At 34.7% G+C, this 22124-nt stretch overlaps 1 protein-coding gene across 4 annotated transcripts; it reads left to right on the top strand.

Moving 5' to 3' along the window:
- Positions 1–1141: 1141 nt before the first annotated feature.
- LOC141605742 (zinc finger CCCH domain-containing protein 64) lies at positions 1142–22124 on the top strand. 4 transcript variants are annotated; one of them, XM_074424625.1, is made up of 11 exons: positions 1143–1253; positions 1342–1615; positions 2461–2590; positions 2699–2818; positions 3289–3406; positions 16090–16532; positions 16734–17019; positions 18012–18105; positions 19354–19499; positions 20363–20538; positions 21709–22124. In XM_074424625.1, the coding sequence occupies exons 1-10, from the start codon at positions 1176–1178 to the stop codon at positions 20492–20494; spliced, it is 1821 nt and encodes a 606-aa protein (XP_074280726.1). In that variant the 5' UTR covers positions 1143–1175; the 3' UTR covers positions 20495–20538; positions 21709–22124. The 4 variants fall into 4 exon arrangements, with proteins under 4 accessions (XP_074280728.1, XP_074280726.1, XP_074280727.1 ...); XM_074424626.1 differs by lacking the exon at positions 21709–22124 and adding an exon at positions 21689–21707; XM_074424627.1 differs by lacking the exon at positions 21709–22124 and having other exon boundaries at positions 1142–1253; positions 16923–17019; positions 20363–20839.

Below are 22124 nucleotides of genomic sequence, written 5' to 3'. Positions count from 1 at the left end.
TGGTTCGTCATTTGGATGGTGGTGTGGTTTGATGGGGAGGAGAACAAGTCACAAAAAGACTGCCACATCAGCTTTTACCGAGGATAACAAGTCATAAAAAAACTCAAGTTTGTTATGAGATGATGACATTAATAATTGGGTGTATTTTGGGATTAATTGAACTTCGGATTATTATCGGAAGACCCCCTAATTCGGATTATCCTCCAAAGGGACGGAATAGAGCTGATCATATGGCCCAGGCCTTCTTGGGCCAACCAGCCGGCCGATTTTTTCCGGGCTTGGGCCTCGATTTTAGTTCGAAAAGCCCACGGCCCGAAGCCCATGGCCCGATTCAATATAATAGGGTCGGGTTTGGGCCACCTTACTGCCCGAATTTTTGGCCCGGCCCGGCCCGAACATATGCAAAATTTATAAATATGTATAATTTAAGAATGTTAATAACCATTAAGTAAAATAATTAACCAATCAATTGTTGTATTGTAAATAAGCCGTAATAACTTGTTTACATGTATTAGTTTGATAAGGCTTAGTATTTTCCTTCACCAGTATTTATATGATAACAAATGAGCTAATGATTTTGTATCATATTAGTGCCGATAAATTATTTACCATTATCGGCGTGCTAAGTCAATGTTTTTGAGCCTAAAGAAAAACAAATATCAAATCAATTACAAAATTACAACAACATACAAATGAAAGACCGCACTAAAATATATTATTACACTACTAAAAATTGTGCATTTAGTTTGTATAAGTCACCTCAAGCAATATCATAAAAGCTACATTGGTTCTACTTCTTAATGCAACACTCGAAAAAAATCAGACAATTCTATACGAAATTTTTGATAACAAATACACAAAGTATTATAACTTCAAAAGGGGATTTCTAAACTTATTTTAAGAGAAAAAATATTTAGCCCGAATTGGCCCGAATCGGCCCGAAAGCCCGCTTAAGCGCGCATGGGCGGGTTTAAGCCGACAAAATAGGCCCGCACTTGTAGCCCGGCCCGGCCCGACCCGCACACTTGGGCTTAATTTAATGCTTGGGCTCGGCCCAAACCCGGCCCGGCCCGGCCCATGATCACCTCTAGGACGGATACGTGCCGTTTTCAATGAGATTTTGTGAATAAATAAAGGGTAAAACTTGAGCATTCCCACTCCTCCCGACGACACTCATGGCTACTACTCCACGCCTCCTTCTCTCCGGCGACGTCCTCGGCCGTCTCTCCCTCCTCTACAAACGCTTCACCTCCGTATGTCTCTCCCTCTTTGATCTTTATCCTCGAACCCTAATTTTTCACCTTCTTCATTCAAACACATTTTTCATTTTCAATTTTGCAGGTGAATAAATCCGCAGGTCCTTTCGACGCTATACTATGCGTCGGCCAGTTCTTTCCCGACACAACGGATCAATTACAAGAATTCATGGATTACATTGATGGCCGTCGAGAAATCCCTATTCCTACTTACTTTATCGGCGATTATGGTGTTGCCTCCCCCAAAGTACTTTCCGCCGCCGCAAATGAACCTGGAAATTTAGGGTTTAAAATGGACGGGTTGAAGGTTTGCCCTAATTTGTATTGGTTGAAAGGTGGCGGTAGCTTCACTCTACATGGTTTGTGTTTCATCTTTTTTTATTTTGGGATATTTTCACAGTTCTCAACTTTTTCATTTTTATGATATACCCACTTGTTTTTACGCGAAAAAAACTTCACCGTCAATAATTTCATTTCTGAAGTTTGAATACGAACTTTTTTTTCAAATTGACCGTCTTTAAGAGGTTTTCCGTTTGAAAAAAAAATTCACCGACGTCTGAGTCCAGAATTATGGTCGGTCAAAGTTTATTCGTTAAAAAATGTTTGACCAACCATAACTAACGGCTAAGAGTTCAAAAAGCGGTGAATTTTTTTTTCAAATTGAAGGCCTTGATGAGATAATTGGTTTGGAAAAAAAAATTACCGTTTTCTAAACTCGTAATAGAGAATTATTGTCTGTCAAAGTTTTTTTTGCGAAAAAACGAGGGGTACACTGTAGAAAATGAAAAAGTTCAGGGTTACACGAGAGAATATCCCTTTTATTTTTCAGCTTTATTTGCGTACTCATGTTATTACTTTTAAGTGGCGGCGGCGGCGCGAGGTGTTCCGATGTCCCTTGCCGACGAAGGTGTAAACTGTTTGCGATAATGCCTTCTTTGATTTTAAAGAAAGCGGACATGGAAAGGACTATTTATGCTAATCAATTGACACAACATTTGTTTCTTCTCTCTCTTTTTCTCGTGTATAGAAGATCCCTTCTAATTTTACTTGTCTGTTGTCTGTTACTTACTGCCGTGAAAGGGGAATAACTAGCGTAGTAGCTTCTAGCTGCTACCTGCCTCTCTCACTCATATGACAAAAATGCATCGCGTATATATTTATATAGACTATTTTATTCTTCCTGATTTACTTTATTGATAATTAGGGTTATCTGTGGCGTACTTGTCTGGTAGGCAATCACCAAGCGGGCATCAATTTGGAAAGTATACTCAAGACGATGTCGATGCGCTACGGGCATTCGTAGAGGAGCCTGGAATACCTGATATATTCCTTACATATCCTTGATGAGCTGTGTAGTTTTTGGCTTTCCTTCCTTCCATATGATGGTCATGGTTTTCGCATTCCATTTGAGATTTAGTCTAACCTTCCTTGACTAGTTACACTAATGAATGGCCCAAGGGCGTTACAAATAGAGTTTCTTCTGAAGATGTACCATCAGAGACATTTGACTCCTCTTGTTGCGATTCCACGGTTGCAGAGTTAGTGGTAGGGATTAAGCCACGGTAAGTTCATGATTGAATTTTTTTGAATTAATGTGTACATGATTAGCTTCTTTCTCTCGTGAAGTAGGGAAATGTTGTTGTTGTTGTTGTTGTTAATGTATACATGATGCATCATTGAACACTACCTTTCTCCATGTTACTTTTGCTTTTTGTTTTGCACAAAGACCAAGGGAAAAAGAGAGACCATTTTTAGCTATTGTTTTCATAGTACAAGTGGATATTTATGCAAGTGAATGGTCAATTTATGCATGAGTACCATTCTTAAAATATAATACTAAACAAATGAGTGAGACACCCCAAAATGGAATAGGTAATCAAATGTTCATGACGGAGGGAGTAGTTGCCTCTTGGGCTTTTGATTGACATAGATCTTAAAGACTGGGTTTCTTGTTCTTCCTCTAGCATTTAATGGAAATACCCTCTCCTATGCTCGGGAGCCATATGCTAATGAAGGATTTTCTACATGTCAGCTATCATATTGCAGGTTCTAAAGGTGTCTTCTATGCTCGGGAGCCATATGCTAATGAGGATGCACTACACGTTACTCGTTTCTTTGGCCTCGCTCCTGTAGGAAATAAAGAGAAACAGGTTCTACCCTTTTCGTTACTTGTTATTTGCACATCGCTCCCTCTCTCCCTCTCTCTATCTCGGGTCATAGTATGAGACAATGTTGGCCACATTTATCATGTAACAGTGACAGCTCGATCAATGATTGTCTCAAACCAACATTGAATAGTTGTTGGTACATTGTTTGTAGAAGCCTATAAATTGAGGTGTAGGAACCAGCATAATTGCCTAATTCATACGAATATGTAACATCGGATTTACCGTTAATAGAGTTTCTGATATATATAGTTTAGATAAGAGCCATGATAGAATATGCTCAAATTGATTTGCAATTTGCTAGGGGTTGAGAGAATCCGGTAACCAAGGAACAAGTATTGAAGTTGTGGCCCTCAATGTCTCGTTTGACTGATAACACCCTTAATTTGTTGCTCTTCTGGTTTTGTTTCTGCAATCACGGCCAACCTGCCCTGGTCTCGTGAAATGCAGCCAATATCCTTAAAATCTTACATCTACTGTCGTTGCTTGATCTCAATTTTTTTGTAAAGCGGTGGTGTATTGGACTCTCGGTGTTGCGGGCTCGATTTAATACACGATTTAATACAATGCGACCATTTGATTAAGTTAAAGATAAGTTGAATATGATGTATGTTTCTTAGTATCCAAGAAATGGTGGATTCAATGTTATGTGGGACCTCAACATTAAATTTTCCATTCTCCAACATGTATTCAGATGCTTGAATCTTATCTTCTTCAACCTCCTAGTTGATGGGAATTATCATGTATAGTCTTGTTGAGCTAAACTGGGAGGTATGAACCCTAGGTTTATTTTGGGTGAATTTCTCTCCATTCCCCCCGTTTTAATCGGTAGGGGTGTAATAGAGGCTGTTTGGTTCGCATAGGGGAAAGAGAAAGGGAATAAGAAAGGGAAACAAGAGGATAGGAAAGGATTTACCCTCCATACCCTGCCATCTCAAATAGCGCCAGTATGAAAGCCCCCTTCTTGATACTACGTCATTTCATCCCTTAAGGCTTAAACCCTGTCAAAGGTAAAGCTAAGACATTTGTAGTTTCTCTCCCATGGAACTAGTATCTGCCCCTTTTCTTTCTTTTATGCTTGTCTTTCCAGTATGTCGAGCCAGCCTCTTATTCTTCTAACCCGGAATGAAAAATTAAGGCCTAAATCTCAACAACCACTGTAAAGTGCAAACCACCACCACCATCCCTGATCCACCCCTACTGCCGCCCCTCAACGACAAGAGGGCGGGCAACCCCCTCCCCGCGTACCCCCATCCATGGTTTAAAATCGCGGCATTGGTCGCTATCGCGGTCACGTGGTGTCGCAGAATCGTCTTCGACTCTGCAATTGCGCTTGTAGTCACGGTTATTGCGAGGGATATTTATTTTACAAGCTCCTGTAGTCCTGTACATATTTGTCATCTATTGGCTATCTTATATATATATATATATATATATATATATATATATATATATAGAGGCAAGATCCGGTGAGTCCACCTATATTTTTGAGTCCCGTGAGTCCACTTATGTATCACACACTATACAAAAGAATATCACGATTTTTTCGGTCCGATAATTTATCTGTACAGTGAAACAATTAAGTGGATATTAATTACTACGGCTCTACACCGATAAATTATTCGAGCATTATTCTTCTCTTATAGAGAAGAAATCAAATACAGTAGCAAAAAATGAGGAAATTTACATCATTTATAGCACCATGGGCTCCCTGCCCCCAAATGAAATGTTGATTACTTGAATACTTTTGAAAGGTAAGTAATTTTGTGCCCATTCAAACGGCGGGCATACAAGAGCATTCTTTTTCAGCATTGTGAATATGAGGTCATTGAATTATCACTTTGCACAGTTTATAAAATCTCCCTTTGTCGGGGTCAAACGAGCCCAAGTATATGTTACTTCATCGGTTCTTCTGTTCAGTAGGATTCACTACATTACCAATTTAGGTAAGAAAAAGGCATCCCAAAGTCTATGGGTTCTCCTGGCCCTCTAATGGTTTGTATACCCTTCCCACTTACCTTTCTCTGAAAACTTGTGGCATGTAATAATGCAGTGAACCGAAATAAATGGAGGGAACAATATTAAAATTTAATCAAGGAGAAGCTAATCAAATTTAACAAAACAGTTAAAATCGAAAAATGACGTCGTTAAGCAGATTAAGCAGACATGAACTGCAGGATTAGAAGTTACCTGAAGCTTCTTCGACTTAGGCTGCAAAGAAAAGGAAAGGCAAAACAAGGACTACAAGAGAATGCACATTTATAGCACCATGCCACCATACCTTCGACTACACTCGATAGGAGAAAGAACTCCAGATGGATATCTAGCGATTCAATCTCTCCTTATTATTTTTGTTGTTGTCATTATCATTGTTGTATCTTTTGTTGTCATTATCATTGTTGTATCTCTGTTCAACGAAAATAATAAGGCATCCTTAGGTTCAGTGGTCTGATACTGTATAGTATAACCTGTGATATTGTTTAGTACAACCAGTGATATTGTTTAGTGTAAGGTGTGATATTGTTTTGTATAACTCGTGATACTCTTTTACTGGACTCACAAACTCAGATACAATATCACATGTTATACTAAACAATATCACAGCTTAGACTTTAAAAAAAAATCATAAAAAAAAAATTCTCATGAAAAAATCGTGATATTTTTGTGTAGAGCGTGTGATACATAAGTGGACTCACGGGACTCAAAAAGATAGGGTGGACTCATGTGATCCTAATTATATATATATATATATATATATATATATATATATATATATAGAGCAAAGTTCTTCTAAGTCCCTTTTTTTTTTGAGTCCATAAGTCCCTCCCACAACCCTTGGATCATGAATGGTGGAAGGTTGAGATTGAAAGGAAGAAACACACTTAACACTAATTATTTTACTTCTCTCTCTAGTTTTAGTAATACTTTCACTAATTCATTATCATACACAATTAACACCATATTTTGTCTTATACTTCAAAGTTTATGAAAATTTTGTTAACATTTTTCCTGTTTCGATTTTCTTCGTTTTTTTTTTCGAGACAAGTTTTTGACATTTTAGGATTTTACGAGTGTAATTCTAACAGGAAAAAGTGTGATTTTAAGGAATATTTTCGAGAATTTAGCGTTTTACAAGTTTAACTTCAATCTTTTCCGAGTGATTTTAACGAATAATATTTTGAATTTTTTTAATTTTATCACAAGTTATTGTAATTTAGTATTTTACGAGTGTTATTTTAATGACAAAAAGTGTTATTTTAGTCCAAGCAAGTGTAATTTCAGTCCAATGAGATTGTTATTTTTAGTCAAGGAGAATGTAATTTTAGTCCAGAGAAGTGTAATTTTAGTCCAGAAAAGTATAATTTCAGTCCACTGATAATGTAATTTTAGTCCATTGAGAGTGTAACATTAGTCCAATGAGAATATGAGAATATGACCAAGTCCATGGAGAGTGTAACATTAGTCCAATAGTAGTAAGTGTAATTGTAGCAGAAAAAGTGTAATTCTAGCCGAAAAAAGTGTTATTGTAGCAGAAAAAAGTATAATTTTAACAGAAAAAAGTGTATTTTAGCGGAGAAAAGTGTAATTTTAACAGAAAAAAGTGTAATTCTAACAGTAAAAAGTGTAATTCTACCAACAAAAAGTGTAATTTTAGCAGAAAAAGTGTAATTTTAGCCGAAAAAAGTGTTATTCTATCAGAAAAAAGTATAATTTTAACAGAAAAAAAGTGTAATTTTAATGGAGAAAAGTGTAATTTTAACAGAAAAAAGTATCATTTTAACAACAACAAAAAATGTAATTCTAGCCGAAAAAAGTGTTATTCCAGTAGAAAAAAGTATAATTTTAACAGAAAAAAGTGTAATTTTAATGAAGAAAAGTGTAATTCTAACAGAAAAAAAGTGTAATTCTAACAGAAAAAAGTGTAATTCTAACAACAAAAAGTGTAATTTTAGCTGAAAAATGTGTTATTCTAACAGAAAAAAGTGTAATTTTAACTGAAAAAAGTGTAATTCTAACAGAAAAAAGTGTAATTCTAACAACAAAAAGTGTTATTCTAACAACAACAAAAAGTGTAATTAACAAAAAAAACACAAAAAAACTGAGATCTTTTCAAAAAAAAGAGATCTAAAATTTTAAAAAATAGACCTAAGTTCATACTATCACCCGAAAAAAAAAAACGAAAAAAAAAAAAAAAAAAAACTACCATAACAATACAACCCCCACCCAACACACTAATTTAAATAAAAAAAAAAAAAACCAATCGTGACAGTGACATGAAGAAGAGGAATGAGAAAAACAAAACAAAAAAACAACCACCATAACAACACAATACATCCCCACCACCCAGCACACTAATTTAAAAAAAAAAAAAAAAAAAAAAAAAAAAATATTACAGATCTGAAATTCGAAAGAGGAGAAGAAAAGGGAGGGTGTGAGTGGATGTGTGGTAGTCTCGGTGAGGGTGTAAGTCGGGGTGAGGGACGGTCTGGGTCAGCGGTGGGAGGACGTGGTGACGTGGGTCAGAGGTGAGGTTGGTCGTTGATGGTGGCGTGGGTTAGAGGAGAGGCGGGCGGCTGGTGTGGGTGTTGTTGTGGTGTGTGGTCGTCGTGGGGGGAGGTGTTTGACGCGGCAGAGAAAAAGAAAAGGAGAAGGTGGTGGTTGGTGGGCGGCTGGTAGGCGGTGTGCACAGTGGCAGCGGGGTGGGAGAAAAGGGGGGGAAATTTTTGGATTTTTTTGTTTTTGAATTTATTTGGTTTTTTTAGAGAGGAGAGGTTTTTGAGAGATAAAAAATGAGTGAAATTATGAGATATGAGAGAGAAGTGGTGTTTGGAAAAGTATATATATTAAATTAGTAGTTAATTAGGAAGAGTTAGTGATTAATTAGTATAGGTAGTGAAAGAGTGGGTTTAATGAGCTTTAATCCCTCCTTTTTGCTTTCAATCTCAACCCTCCATTTTCCTCATCCAATGGCTCTAAAGGGAACTTATGGACTCAAATGTAAGAGGTGGACTCTCTTGATCTTTACACTATATATATATATATATATATATAGAGAGAGAGAGAGAGAGAGAGAGAGAAGAGATCAACTAAGGCCAAAAGATATATTAAGTCCATAAGTTCTATTATGAGCCATTGGATGGAGGGAGATGGAGGGATGAGATCAACCCCAAAAAAGTGTGTTTATAAGCTAATCTCACCATCTCTCTCCTCATTCACTAATCCACTCTAATTAATCACTAATTTACTATATATTTGTTTTCCACTCATCCATTTCTCTTTCATCTTACACATTTCATTTCTCTCTTCTCTCAAACTCTATAAAAAAAAACCCAAATAAATAAAAAAAACCCAAAAATCCAAATAAATAAAAAACCCAAAAAATCCAAATAAACAAAAAAACTCAAATAAATCATTCATTCCTCTCTTCCTCATTCACCACCACCCACCACCACCCCACCCGACACCAACTAACCACCCACCAACCCGCCACCCCACCGCCGCCGCCCCACCGCCGCTGACTTTTTTTTTTTTTTTTTTTTTTTTTTTTTTTTTTTTTTTTTTTTCGTTTTGTGTTAATTTGTATGTTTTGAGTTGTTTTTTCCATTCATTATTTTTTTTGTCTTTTATTTTATTTTAGTTGTCTTTTATTTTGTTAGTTCTCATTTTTTATTCATTTTCTTAAATCTCTTCTTGTTATACGTTTTTTTTAAGATTTCGTGTTTTAAATCTCGTTTTTTTTTGTGAGATACTTTTTTTTCATCTAAGACAAAAATGGACTAAAGTTATACAAAAATGAACCAAAGTTATACAAAAATAGACCAAAGTTATACAAAAAAAGACTAAAGTTATACAAAAATTGGACTAAAGTTATACAAAAATGAGCCAAAGTTATACAAAAATGAACCAAAGTTATACAAAAATGGACTAAAGTTATACAAATATGGATTAAAGTTATACAAATATGGGCGAAAGTTATACAAATAAGGACCAAAGTTATACAAAAATGAACCAAAGTTATACAAAAATGAACCAAAGTTATACAAAAATGGACCAAAGTTATACAGAAATGGACTAAAGTTATACAAAAATGGACTAAAGTTATACAAATATGGGCTAAAGTTATACAAATATGGGCTAAAGTTATACAAAAAAGGACCAAAGTTATACAAAAATGGACCAAAGTTATACAAAAATGGACCAAAGTTATACAAAAATGGACTAAAGTTATACAAACATGGACCAAAGTTATACAAAAATAGACTAAAGTTATACAAAAATTGGACTAAAGTTATACAAAAATGAACCAAAGTTATACAAAAATGGACTAAAGTTATACAAATATGGAATAAAGTTATACAAATATGGACTAACTTTGGTCAATTTTTGTATAACTTTGGTTCATTTTTGTATAACTTTGGTTCATTTTTGTATAACTTTAGTCCAATTTTTGTATAACTTTAGTCCATTTTTTGTATAACTTTGGTGCATTTTTGTATAACTCTGGTCTATTTTTGTATAACTTTGGTTCATTTTTGTATAACTTTGGTTCATTTTTGTATAACTTTAGTCCAATTTTTTGTATAACTTTGGTTCATTTTTGTATAACTTTGGTTCATTTTTGTATAACTTTAGTCCATTGTTGTATGACTTTAGTCCAATTTTTGTATAACTTTAGTCTTTTTTTGTATAACTTTGGTCTATTTTTGTATAACTTCAGTCCTTTTTTGTATAACTGTAGTCCATTTTTGTATAACTTTAGTCCTTATTTGTATAACTTCAATCATTTTTTGTATAATTGTAGTCCAAATTTGTATAACTTTAGTCCAAAATTGTATAACTTTAGTCTTTATTTGTATAACTTTAGTCCTTATTTGTATAACTTCAGTTCAAATTTGTGTAATTTTAGTCCAAAATTGTATAACTTTATTCCATAAGAGTACAACTTCAGTCCAAAATTGTATAACTTTAGTCCAAAATTGTATAACTTTAATGCACGCAGTGTATAACTTTAATAGACAAGATGTATAACTTTAATGCACCCAGTGTATAACTTTAATGTTTTAAGTGTATAACTTTAGTCGTAAATAGTATAACTTTTATAAAAACCAAATAAATATGAAAAATCGTAATTAATCAACAAATATTAAATCTGAAAAAAAATTAAATAATAACAAAAACCAAAAAAACTCATAATAACAAAAACAAAAAACCAAATAACAATAATAAAACCAAAAAACCAACAACCCAACCCAACCCGAAATCTGAAATAAACCAAATAACAATAAAAAAAACCAAATTTAAATATCGTGTGTATAACTCTAATGCACGCAGTGTATAACTTTAATAGACAAGATGTATAACTTTAGTCCAAAAAATCAAATAACAATAACAACCAAATAAAAAAATAACAACCAAATAAAACCAAATATGTAACACTAACAAAAAAAATACCAACAATAATAAATAACATTAAAAAAAAAAATAAAAATAAATAAAAATAAATAAAAACCAAACGAAACAATGAAACAATGATAACAATGAAACAAATTTGGTTTCATGAAACAAACGAAAAAATGAAACAATGAAAACAATGAAAAAAAAAACCAAACGAAACAATGAAACAAACGAAACAATGAAAACAATGAAACAATGAAAACAATCAACAAAACACCAAACAAAACAATGAAACAATGAAAAACAAATTATAAAACATAAAAACAAAAATTATAAATAGAAAAACAATGTAAATCTGAAAAAGAAAAAGAGAGAGAAAGGGAGGCAGGCGGCGGTGGATATGCGGCAGGCGGGAGGGAGAAAGGGAGTAGATCTGAGGGTGGTGGGGATATGCGGCAGGCGGCAGCGGGAGGGAGTCGTGGTGGTGCGTGGCAGTGGGTTGTAAGGAGGGTTGGTGTTGTGGTGGCCGACGGAGGAGACGGTGAGAGTGAGAAGAGAGAAGTCGTCATGGGTTGCATTGTTGTTGTTGTTGTCGGGTTTAGTGATCCTGGGTGGTGGTTGGTTGGCCGGTGGGGAGGATGAGGGAGATTTGGATATTTTTTTTGGTTTGTCAGGTATTATGAGAGGAAAGGATGAGGGAGATTTGTTTTTTTTTTTTGGTTTGTCAGGGAAATGTGAGGGAAATGAGATATAGAGAGAGGGAGGGGATTATGATTATGGGAGGAGGATGAGTGGATTAGTGAGAACTTTAATTGTAATGAGGAGCAAATTAGGGTAGATTGGTTAGTGGCCATTCATTTAGATGTAATCTCACCCCTCCATTCCTTCTATCCAAGGGTTCTTATAAGGACTTAGGGCCTTATATGGTATCAAGGCCTTATAAGAACCCTTCTCTCTCTCTCTCTCTCTATATATATATATATATATATATATATATATATATATATATATATATAGAGTGAAGTTCAAATGAGTCCACCTAAATATTTGAGTCCCTAAGTCCTAATCTAAGCCATTGATCTTCTAAGATTGATGGTTGAGATTTGAACCTTCTAAGCAATTTCTAAATTGAAACTCTAATGTTTTAAAAGTGAAACTTTAATCTGTAAATGTAATTTTAATTCTTTAAAATGTAACTTTAATTTTTTGAAGTCAAATTATATACAAAAATTTAAATTTTTGTATTTTTGAATATAACTTTAATGTTCTACGACTGAAACTTTAATGCAAAAAAATGTAACTTTAATTTTTTTAGGCCAATTTTTAATATAAAAATTTGATTTTATGAAATAATGTAATTAGGACTAATATTTATTTAATTTAACTAATTTTTATTTGAAATCTTAATAGTATACGAGTAAAACTTTAATGCTTTAAAGTGAAACTTTAATTTTTGTTGGATTTTTTTAAATATAAAAATTTGAATTTATGTAATAATGTAATTGTGATTATTATTTATTTAATTTCACTGATTTACTTAATTTAACAAGTGAAACTTTAACATTAAAAAATGCAACTTTAGCACTAATAATGTAAAAGTGACTTATAATGATTTAATTTCACTAATTTATTAACGTAACTTTAATGTGATACGAGTGAAACTTTAATGCTAAAAATTGAAACTATATTTTTTTAGGCCATTTATAATTTTAATGGTTTATGTAACTTTAGTCATTGTTTATGAAACGTTTTTCTGTTTGGAATGAAACTTTAACCCTTGATGGTGAAACTTTATACTAAATAGGGTGATTTTGAATATATTATTTTTAATTTACGTAAACTTTGTCCATTAGAAGTGTAATTTTAGTCCTTATCCATGTAACATCAGCCAATATCGATGAAACTTTAATCTCAACCACCCGACCAATAACTAATACCAACCACCACCGCCTTTGTCACCCAACTGTCAAAAAAAGAGGAAATAGGCGGTAGAACCACCACAATACGACTGACCACCAATCTGAAAAAAAAATATATATATATATATATATATATATATATATATATATATGAGAAGCCACGGCCACGACATCACCGCCACCATCCCAGCAAATGACCCACCACCAACAACCACTTTAGATCTGAAAAAGAAAAAAAAAAAAGAGAGAAGGGAGAGAGACGGCAGGCACAACCGCAACCAACACCTCCACAAACCACCAGAGCACATCGACAACCACCACCGTAAACTGAAAAAAAAAAAAAGAACGAAAAAGCGCGAGAGGCGGCCGCTCAACCGCCGCCAACACCCCCTTATGATCCACCACACAACACAAACACGACACCTTTTATAAGATCTGAAAAAAACAAAAAAAAAACAACGGTGAAAGGAGGACGACGGCGAATGGAGGGGAAGAGTAGTGGTTGCCGATGGAGGCAGAAGGATGGCGGGAGAAGAGAACAAGTGATGGCGGCGTCGGGTGTTGTGGTGGACGGATGGAGTAGTTGGGGTTGGTGAGATGAGACAGAGAGAGAAAGGGAGGAAGAGAGGGAAAGGGAGGAAGAGAGAGAAGTTGCAGGAATGAAATGAAAGAATTAGGGTTTTTGTGTTTATATAGGGCTTTTATTTTCAGATTCAATCTTAGCCCTTGATTTTGTTCTAATCTAACGGCTTAGATTAGGACTTATGGACTCATCTAAGGATGGTGGACTCATTTGATCCTACTTCTATATATATATATATATATATATATATATATATATATATAAAACTGGGTTGAAGCGATGTGGATGCGCCACGTGTCAACCCAGCTTTAAATACAGTATTAATTACAACTCAACATTAACCATAAACATAATAAATGTTCTATAAATCTCAGCAAAATATTAATTATAGTTTAATAAATTTTATTATAAAATTACATTAAATAATTACGGTGATTTGATTCTAATTTTATTAAAAAATTATCTTGATAAAAACTCTAAAATGTAAATAATTACGTTTATTGCGAAAAATGCTTCAAATTGAGTATAATTTTCATTATATTTATTGAAATTTTTTGATTTGTGGAGATGATTCAAGTGAGTGTCTCATAATGTTTTATATTTACGTAAAAAGACATTTTGAGAAATTTATAAAACTTAGACCAATAGATCCTAAGAAAAATATATTTGGAAGAGTAATTGTATTTCTTAAAAACATAACTTAAAGAAAACTACTAAGAGATAAGTTTTTATGTGAGATTAAAAAAAATTATATTGCGAGAAATTCAATACTTATGAGATTTTGGACAGGTTTAAATTGTGTGATAACGAGTTTGTGTACGAGTATGTATGTACACAGTGACGACATGACAAAGTAGAAAAAATGTTACATTTTTCTTTAATATCTTCAATTAAAATATGTATACGTCAAATATAAATATTGATTATAACTAGCTAAATATTATTTTTTGTTAAATATTTTATATGTTATCTTTTAAATACTTTGAAGTTAAATCTTAAAAAATAATATTTGAGCAAGTTTAACTTATTTTATTTACAGGTAAACTCTTAAACATCATTTATATATAGTTGTTTAAAAATACAAAAGGTGCAATTCTTATAGATATGTTTGACACATAACACATTCAAGACCCAATCAAAACATTTGAATAAGTTGAGTTTGAACTCTACATGTTTGATACATAAATATCATACGTTATACATAAGAAATTGAAAAGGGCATCAAGTTATGTTCACATAGTTTTGAACAAATATTAATTGATTTGGAACATAACGTACCGTGAAATGATTGTTGCATTATTCAAATAAATTTATTTTAATTAATATGATACTCTATTTGATAATTCGCAAAATTATTTATATAATAACGTTGATCATGAATAACTAACTATCACTTATTAGTTATAATTAAAACTGTATGTATTTTATTTTAAAACATTGAAATTAAACCTAAGAAAATAAGAGTTGAGAAGGGATTAATTTATTTTGTTTTTATTTATAAGTAAAGATATTAAATATCATATATAAATTATATTATTTTCCTTCAATTATAATAATAAAATTTTCAAACAGGTCCCGCGAAGCGCGGAATACTACCTAGTTTCATATAAAGTTAAGCTTAATATTATTTAAAATAATTTGTTTGACCAATGTTCTACAATTTTTAAGAGCCTTTCATTGCAAAATATGGCCAGGAGCTATGTTGCTTAGATCGTTTAGAAGTATCTGACACGGGTGCGTGTCCAAGTGTCGGACTTGACCATTGTTATGGAAAATATGCATATTTTGGCTTAAAATGAGGTTGTCGAAGTGTCATACCCTTGTCCGAGTGTCAAGTGTCGGACACGGGTATGTGGGGGAATAAGAAGAGTCGGAGTAACATAGATCTCCGGTTCATCGTGCCATATCGGCTCGAGTTGGCCGATACACATTATAAATTGGTTGTCTTGCCGATATTTTTCTATTTTTAATTTACCCCATACATTTCGTATCGGCCGCCTATATCTATACATCTTGGCGATACGGTACGTCTTTGCCTATCGAAAATCACCATCACCAACCCTTCAACACCACACCAACTAAAAAAAACCCTCCCACATGCCCAAAACACCTTAGGTTAGTTGTTGGTGTGGTGTTTAAGGGCTGCGGTGGTGGGTTTCTCCGAGGGTACGAAGATGGTCTGGGACTCTGGGTGGCCGGAGATGGGAGGCTCCGATGCCTCCAATTGTGCGGTGGTTGTGGTGGTGGTGTGGGAGGAGGTGGTACGTGTTGATGGTGGTTGTAGGGGGTTGAAATGGTGGTGTAGGTAGTCGGGTATGAGAAAACGATTGGGAAGGGGGGAATCAATTTAGAGGGTTTAGGTCATTTAGGTGTAATCCTTTTCTGTAAATTGGGTAAAGGGTAAGGAAAAAGTTACTAAACAAACAACAACAATGGAAACGAGGAGGTTTCATTCTTTTTGGGTTCCTAAAGACTCTCACCCAAACTCCCCTTAAGTGCCTAGTTGATTATTGAATCAGTAAAGAATCGTGTGGCCTCCCTAAAAAGAGATAGTATGAGGAGCGGCATAGCTTGAGTAACTTCAGAAATCTTTAAGACTGGTTGCTTTTCTGAAATTAGTAAAATTTCTCTGGTTCTATTTGTTTTCCTATTTCACGGCGCTTTTTATGACCTTCCCTATACTGTTTTGTATTTTCTGTAATTCTCTTATTTGTAATGTGGCTCTAGTCATTTTGTGAAACAGTTTTGACTTTTTGGTTTGTACTTATCAGAAATTTATGCATGCAATATCTCCAACTCCTTCATCAACTATGTCAGCTTCAGAAATAAGTTTGAAGCCTCCTAATACGACTTTATGTCCATACAAAATTGATGATAACACTGCTTCTAGAGAGACAAATAAGAGACCTGGCGACAGTAATCCCGAAGCACAATATTGGCGTTATGATGTGAAAAAGCGCGGACATGGCGCTCCGGAATCGGAGAGATTTTGTTTCAAATTTTTGTCGTCAGGTTCTTGCCCACGAGGTGAAAATTGTTCTTTCCGACATGATGCAGAAGCGAGAGAGCAATCTATGAGAGGAGTATGCTTCGATTTTCTCAATAAAGGGAAATGTGAAAGGGGTTCAGAGTGTCAATTTCTGCATAATCTAGTTGACGAAGGTGAAGGTGTATCAAGGAAGAAACCAAAATCTGGGGGAGCAATTGACATCAGGTTGGCTTTTCATTTGCAGTATTATTTCTCTATTTGCCTTAGCAACAGTGTGCACTTTTCCAAGTGATGCGAATTGATTGATGTTTTTTCACAACTAATGTTCCACTGTTTCATTTCCTTGCTTCTTATCTGACCGACCCGTTCCTACATCGTTTAATTCAAATGATCGGCTACTCTCTAACAACATTAACTAAATGTCAGATCAAAAGAATGCTGGTTTTGCTTGTCAAGCCCCCATTTGGAATCTCATTTAATCATTAGTGTTGGAGAACACTTATATTGTGCAATGGCAAAAGGCCCACTTGTCGATGATCATGTGCTATTGATTCCGATTGAGCATTCTTCTAGTACTTTATCATTAACTCCGGATGGTCAACGGGAGCTTTTTAGGTTTCAATGCAGTCTTCGGACGTTCTGCAAAACCCAAGGGAAGGAAGTTGTTTTCTTTGAGTGGATCACGAAACGTGGAATGCATGCTAATCTCCAGGTCAAGTTGCTTTTACTCTAAATGTCTTTGATCTGTCTCTGTGGATGAATAAAGACTATCTTGTAAGATTTGAAGCTTTTTTTATGTAATTGCTCGTCTCCTAAGCATCCTGTGAGGTGTTATCTGTACCCTTTAATAGCTGGACACTACATTTTACACACCAATTGCTTTTAATCTAAATGTCTCTAATCTGTCTCTGTGAATGAGTAAGGTGCATCTTTTATGATTTGAAGCTTTCTGTATGTGATTACTTGTCTTGCCAGCATCTTGTTAGGTTTTATCTGTGTGCCCTTTAATAGCTGGACTCTACATTTCACACACCTGGAATCTCTGGTTGGATGAACCACATATAGGATATGGTTTGGGTGTTTGACTCTCTGTAGTGAGGTTATCTATTGGTTGGAGCTATGCAGTACTGAACTTCGTAGCATCTTCTCTGATTGTTTGAATTATGACTATGATGTGGGCTCCAAGTATCTTCATGTTGTTTTGCCACGTGATCCGGTGCACCATTTTCAATGGGAATTCTAGTTAGATGCGGTACCTTGGAGATTTAACTAATTTGACCATGGTGTCGAAGTTTGAAAGTCATTTCCCACTATGGTGACCTTAAATGTAACATAATCATTTTTTTTTCCCGAACAACAAACATATTTAAGCTTATTAAAAAAATATCCTTTGCAAAATTATGCAATGCTTCACCCTATTATTTTATTTTATGTTGATGAAGTTGACTCTATTATACCTTATGTCCCCAAAGTGAAGTTAACTGAAATCTAGGGTAACAAAGCTGGAATTTTGCTATTTTAATTCATGCATTTAAAAAGGCTTCATCAATTACTGACAAATAAACCTAAAAGTGATTCATATTCGATTCTTAATGATCTAATGTGCCTCTGAGCTTGATAATTTTGACTAGTTGGCTTATTTGGGCTGGGCTGTGTGCCTTTTCAGTCATTGACATGCTTGTTGTGTAAATTCATTTTTTGCAGGCTATACCGATTCCTCAGACCAGGGCATCTGCTATCAAGACCATCTTTAACTTGGCTGCCAAAAGATTGGGATTTGATTTTGAGACAATTAAAAGTAAGTTAATTTCCAACTATTGGTTTTCAGGTGATGTGTTGTTTTTGTCGTGTAACTTCTGCTGACATAACTGTATGTGAATCCTCATTTACCTCTCATGGTTGCTTTTCGTTTGCTCTTCTATGTTTTCTGCTAGGAATATTACTAAATCAATAACAAGCAAACAAGAACAAGGAGTTCTCATAAGCAAGTATTATAAATATGCTCAGTTCCGTTGTACAAATGTAGTATGCATAACCTTAAATGCAGCCATTGATTTAGCCGACAAAGAAGCAATAAAACCAATATTTCCTAATTATAGTCAAAAGGATGTCCAGTCCCTGAAATGTACATGAATGAGCCTCAAACCAGTTGAGTCGAAAAAGGAGCTGTTACCACCTAATTAGCTGTGTCCCATATTGAATGAAAGCAATTAGCTCATTCATTTCATGCATAGAAGAACATTTTTGCAAACTAAGATCCTGCGAATGCCTCACAAAGTTGTAGAAATTTGAGATAGGGACACTATGAAAACTAAAAGGACCACACATGGGAAATGAATAGATAAGCATACATCTGTTTTTCCAGAATCTAATGTGTTTGATCTGAACCTAAGCATTGGTTTGAACTTCAAGAAATGAGTTCTCATGGAAAATCATACGAAGTATCTAATATAAGTCCTAGGATTAGTAATTTCATTTACTACTTTGAATGCCATTGAGACTTCTACATGTTCAGTGCCATACAAAAGCAGGTGAAAACGCTACAAGAAATTCCCCAAATGAACTAATCTTTGTACATCATAAACCCAAAATCCAGATTTCACATTTTGGCCTACAACAAGTTCTTAAACTAAAAAGATAGTTCTGCTACTTGAAATATTCAGAACACATCCATGCCTACAAATTGCTGATTCTGCGTTTGAAGTCTTGAGCCAGTTCTAAACTTAACCACTTCTTAAAAATTTCTTTGGCTCTTAAGCTATAAGAATGACTTTGGTCTTCAGCTACTTACCACTTAAAATTATTGGTTTCAAGCTAGAATAATGACATGACTGTCACAGGCTCACAGCCTGTCAACCATTGGTACTAGGTAATTAATTAGATAGTTCAATCTCTATTCTGTGATATTCTCGCCCTTCAAATTTCTAATTTTACCAACAGCAGAGATTAGTTTCGAGAAGAGTACTTTATTTAACGAGATTGAGTACCTGAAAATTACTGCTATTTGGAGTATTGGACTGTGTCTGATTGTTTTCTAATGTTGTAGATGACGATGCGTCTGAAGGGAGAGAGCTGTTGATATCGAAGTTTGATGGCCAGACGGGTTTCTTCTATGTGGAGCTACCTGATGGAACAGTACTGGGACATATTGTTGAAGAGAATGAGAACTTCCCTTTCCAGTTTGGCCGTGAGGTGATAATTTGTGTTTAAAGTAGTTTAACAAAAGATTTAGAAAATCTTCCTTATATGAATCCTGATGTAGACTCTCAAGATTTGAAGATGGCTTGTTTACGGGTGCATTGTTATGGGGTCATTTCGGGTACAGTTCATTTTAGGCTTGCATCGGGTCATTTTAAGTCAAACTGTTAAGTTTTTTGTATCAAATCTGTTATTTCAAGTCATATTCGAGCTTTAAGTTAAATGATTTATGTTCAGGTAAACTTTTGAGTGGTTTTTTTAGGGTTGGGTCAGGTTTGGCTACTTGTGCAAGGTCTACCCCAGCCTAATGTAATATTTTCTTCACCAAGTTTGGACTCTTCGAATAATGTACCACCCCAAGGCGTGTAGTGATTGCCAAAATGTCAAAAACTTTCACATGAGTGATGTGATCCATCCGGCCTTGGTGTATTACTTGTTCTACATGTCCTTGCTTGTTGCTACACCTCTTCTTATAGTAAAGCTTCATATTTTGCTATATAGGTAATTGAGTTTCATAGGTTCTGAATACGTGTTCCCAAAAATTTCTAGGCCTTGTTAATTATGAAGCGAGGTCGAACTCATACTTACATATCAATCGAGTTTTCTCCACTGTTAGGTGTGGATAGATGACATTTAGACTCCAATGGTGTACTCAAAAGATGTGTAATTCGGGTTAATAATTTCAAATTTCAATCAATAGGAACATACAATTAATGAAATTTATTGGTTTCAGTCAAAGTGGGATTTTTGGCTGCATGCTGAACTTGGTTAATTAAGCAAATTACTGAGATTTATGCTGCTTTCAATTTCCATCATCGACACTAGTGATTCGAATCTATTTTTTTTAATGATTGTAGGTCCTATCTGGCTTACTGAAAATCCCCGATAAGGCTGACTGGAGGAATTGTAAAGTTAGCAAAGACGAGGAGGTAATAATGGTAGAAGCTTTCAAGTCTCAGTTCAAAGCGTTTGATCCCAATGAAGCCTGAAGATAAGGCTCTTCTTGTGCTGACTGAAAGCTGTATATATTGAGGTACTTGGCTGTTTTTCCATGCAGAGCCATGTTAGACCCATTTTTTTAGTTCATCAAACCAAACCAGTCATTACTAGACGATGTTTTTTGTCGGACTATTTCTTATGTTAGAAAGGTTTAATTTAGCTTTTAGGACGGAAAATGGAAGGCGCGTTAACTATTAACACATATAAGCCACCTTACCATCCAAAGCGGAATTTTACCTCCACTCTCTTCAAACAAAGTGTAATAACTCATGTTTTGCCATTTGTTCTGAGTTTCTAATTTGATTCAATCATACAAATAGTTGTCAATTTTGTCATACTGTTAGTCAATATAAACATGAACTTTGAATTAGCCCAGAAAGAATACATATAAGCCCGGATTCTTATATCTTGGTTGTACAATGCTTATGGTACAACTGGATGTATAATCCTATTTGTGATGATATATGAAAGTTTTGAGTTTTGTCGAAATGTTAAAAAGGCTACAAGAAAATAAGCGACACTTAGCTCACATGATCGATATTTGATTGATTTAGCAGGTATTTGTTGCACTTAACGGGTAAGTTCAGTATTCGACAGGTGTATCCTAATTGATGAGAGATTAAGGTATATGATATACTGTACTACGTTGTGATGATTTGCAACCTTCATCAATTTAATACTCCCTGTCTACCTAATGTGTCTATGATTAGTTAATTACATTTGAGTTTTGTTCTTTTCTTTTCCGCGGATTGCATCTTTTCTAGGAATCTAGTTACAATTAGCTAGACTGGTTGAGTGTCAATTAAGTGGCTTCGGAGTATTATCGACTTAGTGTAATGATGACAAATTTATAGACGAAGAATATATGGATTTGTTGGTAAGCTAGTGTTATAAAACCAAACTATTGAATAGGAGGATACACTTTTTGGAGTTGCCCGTCTTTGCAGTACCCTAACAATATGAGACTTTTAAGTGCCGACTTGTGCAGCAGGCAAACATAGATTGTTCCTTATAAATGGAGCAAAAGTGGTTGCAATTGATTCTATTGAACATGCACTCTCATGTTGTTGATTGGCATGTGATGGATGAGTTGGAGACGGGTGGGTGCCTTGTTAAAGGACCTACCTTTGCCTTTTATGTGGATTATTTAATAGGGGAATTGGATGGACTTATAAATGTTGTAGTCTATGTCAATGACCCACAGATATTGGATTGAAAAGTAAACTAAGGCGGTTCGTGATAGCAGCAAATGACTTGGAAGTATATTTGATCTCGACCAAGGCGGAAATGAAATCATGTTGGGTAGCTCATTGAGGTTGGCAGAACCGGGACATGTCTGCTCGTCGTGGTTAGTGCTTTGGATTGTGCTCATTTGAAAAAAGAAGGATAATTACATAAAAAGTGTTGCATTGCATCTCAATTCTCATGAGGTTGGAAACATTCCTGGCTTTGATAAGTTAGGGACAGGAGGTGAGTGGTGTCTCTTAAGCTTTATACAAGCACATGAGCTTTTGGGCTTTTTACAATCATGAGTCCTGAAAAAAGTTGATGTAACTTCATACGGAGTATCTTCATTATAATTTAAATTAATAAAATAATAAAATCTTGTACGTCTTTGCG

Source organism: Silene latifolia, chromosome 10 (genome assembly GCF_048544455.1).
Source record: "Silene latifolia isolate original U9 population chromosome 10, ASM4854445v1, whole genome shotgun sequence".
Classification (NCBI taxonomy): domain Eukaryota; kingdom Viridiplantae; phylum Streptophyta; class Magnoliopsida; order Caryophyllales; family Caryophyllaceae; genus Silene; species Silene latifolia.
Note: the sequence above shows the minus strand (reverse complement) of the source record. Positions and strands in the feature narration are given on the sequence as shown.

Excerpts from the sequence above, each read along its gene's own strand:
- LOC141605742 (XM_074424625.1), top strand. The coding sequence starts at position 1,176 with ATGGCTACTACTCCACGCCTCCTTCTCTCCGGCGACGTCCTCGGCCGT. Across the intron at positions 16,533-16,733 it reads GGGGGAGCAATTGACATCAG|ATCAAAAGAATGCTGGTTTT; the intron begins GTTGGCTTTTCA and ends ACTAAATGTCAG. Across the intron at positions 18,106-19,353 it reads TGATTTTGAGACAATTAAAA|ATGACGATGCGTCTGAAGGG; the intron begins GTAAGTTAATTT and ends CTAATGTTGTAG.